Below are 6,274 nucleotides of genomic sequence, written 5' to 3'. Positions count from 1 at the left end.
GCATAATAGATTCCGTGTACTTTACCCATCTCTTGACCAACTTCAATCTTATTTAATTTGTAGCTTCAGCTCATTGTCTTATAAAAATACCTGACCTAATTTTAGTGTTCTTGATTTTAGTGCCACTTTTCTTTCTCAGCAAGAGGTCTGTGTTAACAATGTTCTATGAACAATGAACATTTGGCTCTATGGGGTTGGAAAGTCTTGAAAGTCTTGAAAGTGAATGAGAGCTTTCCAAGCATTCATTGAGGCAGCTGTTTTTGCTAATGTTCTTTGGTTAACATGTTTAATATTGAGTTCTATATTCCATTATCTCCTTTGTGATGCTGTGTCTCTTTCTTTAGACCTGTTATGAGTTGCTTTGTGTCATCACTGGGTGTTTCTATGTTAATAACTGCTAAGTTCTCTTGATGGAGAAACCCTTAATCATTAAATGATCTCAATTTTATCTCTCAACAACATTTTGAGTTTGAAATAATTTTTATTTCTGATATGTCCATGGTTGCACATGTCTTTTTGCTCTTTTACTGAAATTTAAGTGTTCCCCTTTTAAACAAGTAACATGACATGTCTTTTTATTTCCATATATATGTGTGTATATATATTTATAATATATATTTATATATACAAACCTATCGATGTCTTTCATTTTTGTGTCAGGGGTTGAGTCATAGTTGGCAGTGCTCAAAGGCTACATATGACTCTGTTCAGGGGCACCTTCTGTCAGTCTTTGAGAGATCATGAAGTATTGGAATTGATCATGGCCATCTTCTTGCAAGGAATGGGCTTGGCCTGTCAATATATGTGCTGTAGCTCCCCAAAGCCCTGGAGGAGTAGTTACTGAGTGCATAGCCAGGAGTAACCCCTAGCACTGTGAGGTGTGCTCCAAAACCAAAACCAAAAATATGTATATACGTATATGTGTTGGATCTCCTCTATGGCACACTTCCCAAACCAACTGGCATACAGAACTCCTGTATACCTATTTGTTTCAGAGGACCTGGTAGAGCATTTTTAAAGGTATTCTTCTTGAGGATGAAAGCTTTGGAGAGACACAGTCCTAAAAGAGGAAGAACAGCACAAATAAGGGTGCAATCCCCCCCCCCAATTAGTGATTCCTAATTGGGCTTGACTCTGGGCTATTCCTCCTACCTCACAGAGAGCCCTAAAGGAGAGATTACCTATCAACACAGTGTTGACCCAGAAGCAATTCTAAGGCCAGTGTTCATACTTATCTTCTCCCTGACATTTCACTTGCCCCAGAATATGCTTCTGCTATGTCCTCTTACCCTGCACATATCCCAATTCCTCTTTTCCTATATAAAACTTGGAATGAAATAAACTGCCTCTGGTTATCAGCTGGGACCTCTTTCTTTTTCAATCATCAGCTGGCAGAAACATCCTTTTTCCCTGAAAACACTCGAAGGGGTAAGTTGACCATTGCTGGCCAATAGAATTAGTGCTTATATGTAAGTTATTCCCTTTCATCTCTTTTTCCTCATTTGTAATACCTCTTAGGCAAATGTTGCTACTGCAGCAGTCCTGTAGACCTCCTATCTTTTATTTTTTTGTTTGGCTGCATGCAAGGCACACCACTAAACTATATATCACAATATCAATCCAGACCCTCAGATTCATTTTTATATGCTTAATATGATTCTTAATTTTATTTTATTTTTATAATTATCTTTATTTAAACACGTGATTACAAACATGATTATAGTTGTATGATTACAGTCATGTAAAGAACACCCCCCTTCACCAGTGCAACATTCCCACCACCAATTTCCCAGATCTCCCTCCTCCCCACTCCCGCACACCTGTACTCAAGACAGGCTTTCTACTTCCCTCATTCATTCACTTTGTTATGATAGTTTTCAATGTAGTCATCTCTTCAACTGCACTCATCACTCTATGTGATGAGCTTCATGTCATGAGCTGCACCTACCAGCCCTCATCTCTCTTGTCTCTGAGATACTGTTAAAAATGTCTTTCATTTTTCTTAAAACCCATAGATGAGTGAAACCATTCTGCATCTTTCTCTCTCCCTCTGACTTACTTAACTCAACATAATAGATTCCATGTCCATCCATGTATAAGAAAATTTCATGACTTCATCTCTCCTGATGGCTGCATAGTATTCCATTGTGTATATGTACCGCAGTTTCTTTAGCCACTCATCTGTTGAAGGGCATCTTGGTTGTTTCCAGAGTCTGGCTATTGTAAATAGCACTGCAATGAATATAGGAGTAAGGAAGGGATTTTTGTGTTGTATTTTTGTGTTCCTCGGGTATATTCCTAGGAGTGGTATAGCTGGATGGTATGGAACCTCAATTTCCAGTTTGTGAAGGAATCTCCATATCGCTTTCCATAAAGGTTGTACTAGACGGCATTCTCACCAGCAGTGAAAAAGAGTTCCTTTCTCTCCACATCCCGCCAGCACTGCTTGTTTTCCTTTTTGTGATGTGTGCCAATCTCAGTGGTGTGAGGTGGTACCTCATAGTAGTTTTGATTTGCATCTCCCTGACGATTAGTGATGTTGAGCATCTTTTTATGTGCCTTTTGGCCATTTGCCTTTCTTCTTTTTCAAAGTGTCTGTTCATTTCTTCTCCCCATGAATACATATTTTTACTCCAATCATCTGACCTAAAGAAAAAGAATTCTGCAATCCCTATCAAATTGACTAGCTTTTTTCATTAAAACAGAACAATATTAAAATAAATATAGAATCACAAAACATCTTAATAACGTATATAATCTACACTCCTAAGGTATATAACATACATATATATATGTACCTAAGGTACCACGTTTTTTTCTATATAGCAAAACATTTTCAGTATTATTGGTATATAATAAATAACTGTGTTGGAGATAAAATATTGTAGGCCTGAGGTTATATTGCTAACAGATTTGTAGACAGGGGCCTAAAATCAAATAAAACTGTATTTCTCTGGCTCTTTAGATTGTTCAGTTATTGATTTCTAAAAATCAATCTATTTTGCAATGAAGTCACTAAGACATTGTTAGAATTTAGTAAGCTTTTATTGCTAGTTGATTATTCCATTACTTTTGATTGTGAACGTTAGGTGGTAACAGATATACATTAGTATCCAAAATAATGTTTCTATGAGATGACAGTAATAAAAAGTTGGAATAAGTTGTGACAAAAATTATTTTATTGTTCAGCTATATCTATATTAGCCATTATATTTTGAACTTGTCTCCTAATAGATAGCAAATAGAAATAAATGCTTCATTTCTTTGAAAAACCTTCTTTGCTGCTGACTTTATGGCTTTATTTCTCAGGCTGTAGATCATTGGATTGAATGTTGGGGGAATGACTGTATACATCATAGTAAGAAACATGTCAAAAGCAGTTGGAGAGTAAGAATGAGGCTTAAGAAACACAAAGGCAACTGTTGATATAAACAATATAACAACAGCAAGGTGGGGGAGGCAGGTGGAAAAGGCCTTGGCTCTGCCCTCTGCTGATGGCATCCTTAGCACAGAGGAAAATATGTGTAGGTAGGAGAATCCAATAAAGATAAAACAAAGAAATGCCAGCAGAGAGAGGAAGACAGACACACCAACCTCAGCAAGATAATCATTGGAGCAGGAGAGTTTCAGGATCTGGGGGATGTCGCAGAAGAACTGGTGGATGATCCGGGGGCCACAGAAGCGGATGGAGAAAGTCGCTGCTGTGTGCATGACGCCAGAAATGGTCCCACTGACCCAGACACTGACGACTCCATGGAGGCAGGTTCTGACATCCATGATGATGTCATAGTGCAGTGGAAGGCAGATGGCCACGTAGCGGTCATAGGACATCAACGTGAGCATGGCCAGCTCAACAGTACCACACACAATGAAAGCAAAGCACTGCACTATGCATTCCCCGAGGGAAATATTGCCACTCTGCATGAAAGAATTGTAGATGGATCTGGGTACAGTCACAGAAATATAGCAGAGATCCAAGAAGGAGAGATGCTTCAGGAAGAAGTACATGGGGGAGTTGAGGCTCTCATCCATGGAAGTGGTGGTGATGATGAGGATATTACCGGTTAATGCCAACAAGTAGAAGACTAAGAACAAAGAAGTATATAAGAGTTGTAGCTCAGGGTTCGCAGAAAACCCCATGAGAACAAACCCGCTGATGGTGAGATTAGCCATAGTCCTTCATCTCGGATTGACGTCAGCTGCAATACAAATGGAAACATCTGAACACAAGTTTTCTGTTTCTTATTATTTTAAGCTTTGCATAATTCATGAAGTTCATTTTAGAAATGAGCATCATAATATTTTATTATTATTATTATTATTATTATTATGTAGTACACATAGGTATGACCACATGAAGTAATTTTATTACCTTTTTTTCAGCGATGAAATTAATTTGGAAGTTGATGAACTTATATAAATGTAGTTAAAATTGATGAAGTTTTGCCCTTCCATTTGTTTAGAAGGGGAAATGGAGAACACTAAAAATGAATATAATACTATGTAATTTTTAATATGGCTATGCATCATTCTTTTAGTACCTAAAATATTTAAACTGCATTTATATTTTTCCAATGAATTTGGGTTCTCATTAGTCTTTATATCTAGTTTGATAGATCTGTTAAACAGGATATGTTCACCATGTCCTGATATATATCACAGATGCATGACAGGAACGAAGATATAGCTAATATCAGTCAATAAGTAAAACTATAATTTGGTTTCACACAGAAGAAAGATTAGGCATGCAAAAATGTTTTTGTTCATATGCTTTCCTCAGACTTTAGAACAGTTACTGGATCTTTTCATTTTTATTTAGAATATCAATAATCAAAGCAAATGAACTAAAGATAGTCAAACAAACCCTAAAATTTGAGTAAATTCTCATAATTACCATTAGTAAAGGGAACGAAGAAGAGAGGTAACTACAGTGGTTTATTTTGATTATCTTTGGTGATATATGTAGTGAGCTGATATACAGATATATTTGAAGTAATGTTACATAGAAGGTAAAATGGTGGTTAATAAAAATATACATTAGTAAAAATAAATTTCGTATTTTTCTTTATTTCAAGAAAGTTTTAAAACAGAAAAACGCAACAGTTATGCTGCTAAGTAGAAATACTTTTGACATAAACTTAAATAATCTTGGACATGAAATAACTCAATTCCCAATAAAAAATGACACAACTACCTTGCCTAGAAGAACACTGAAATTAAAATACATAACATGTATGAACTTTAGAAAATATATTTTATTTTATAGTTAATAAAATTCATGAATTATAAAACAAAATATTGTACCAACATGAATTCACAAGGTTCAAAGTCTAAAATGTTATCTGAATAAAGTCATATAAGTCATACAGTAGTGCTTTCCATTTGTATGTACCCTGTGTAAAAAAAAATCAAAATTTTAACAGAAACAATATAATTATATAAAGCAAAGTCATATTTAAGAAAAATTTTAATTAAGCCAATAAGTAATCAATAGTTAAAATACATTTATTTTATATTGGTTTAATACAACACAGTTGGTAATCTTAAGTGTAAGTAAACTACTTACCAGATAATATTTTAGGAGGTTTTGAAAATATGATTGAAGGGTTATGTTTGTCTCTATTTGGCATATACTATTTTATATATACCTGATGTCAAAATATAAAATCAGATATAAAATTGAAAGAAACTAAAAAGCAGAAAGCAATTAGCCACATAAAATATAATTATTTGTAAATGGCAAATAAATAATTGTTTATTGCTGATATGTTATTAAGCCTCACTCACAGACCAATAGCAACAGAATCCTGCTTTTTTACAGCACTCATTCCATGGTTGAAGTGAAATACTTGACTTGAAAATGATGATAATGGATATTATCTTCTCTAGATATGCATCAAATAATCATACAAGAAAAAAGTTCAAATGTGAGATTAAAAAGAGGCCATACATTTACACATTAACTCTAACCTATTTGAAAATTGGATCATCCTTATTATGTGTTGGTGATACTTGCGCAAGTGTATATCTCCATATATGTAACTGTGTATATTTCTAACTACATATGCTTCTAGTCATGAAAAGGACACATTTACTCATTTTTCTCTTGCAACTAAAACTCACCAGGTCAATATTTATAGCTTCCATCAACCTTCATTTCTTTGTCTGTAGAGAAAGTTCATATTTTCTGTATGGAACCAAAGAAAGATTTATTTATAGACATGAAAGAGTGTCTACTTTACCCAAGTTTCATGTTTGGTTTTACTCCCCAATT

General features: G+C 34.8%; 1 protein-coding gene across 1 annotated transcript; it reads right to left on the bottom strand.

Moving 5' to 3' along the window:
- Window positions 1–3,207: 3,207 nt before the first annotated feature.
- LOC125995936 (olfactory receptor 14J1-like) lies at window positions 3,208–4,173 on the bottom strand. The gene has a single exon (XM_049764884.1). It carries the CDS (start codon window positions 4,171–4,173, stop codon window positions 3,208–3,210), a length of 966 nt encoding a protein of 321 aa, XP_049620841.1.
- Between the last annotated feature and the right edge of the window lie 2,101 nt (window positions 4,174–6,274).

This window comes from Suncus etruscus, chromosome 18 (assembly GCF_024139225.1).
Source record: "Suncus etruscus isolate mSunEtr1 chromosome 18, mSunEtr1.pri.cur, whole genome shotgun sequence".
Classification (NCBI taxonomy): Eukaryota; Metazoa; Chordata; class Mammalia; order Eulipotyphla; family Soricidae; genus Suncus; species Suncus etruscus.
This window is presented reverse-complemented; position numbering and strand designations above follow the sequence as displayed.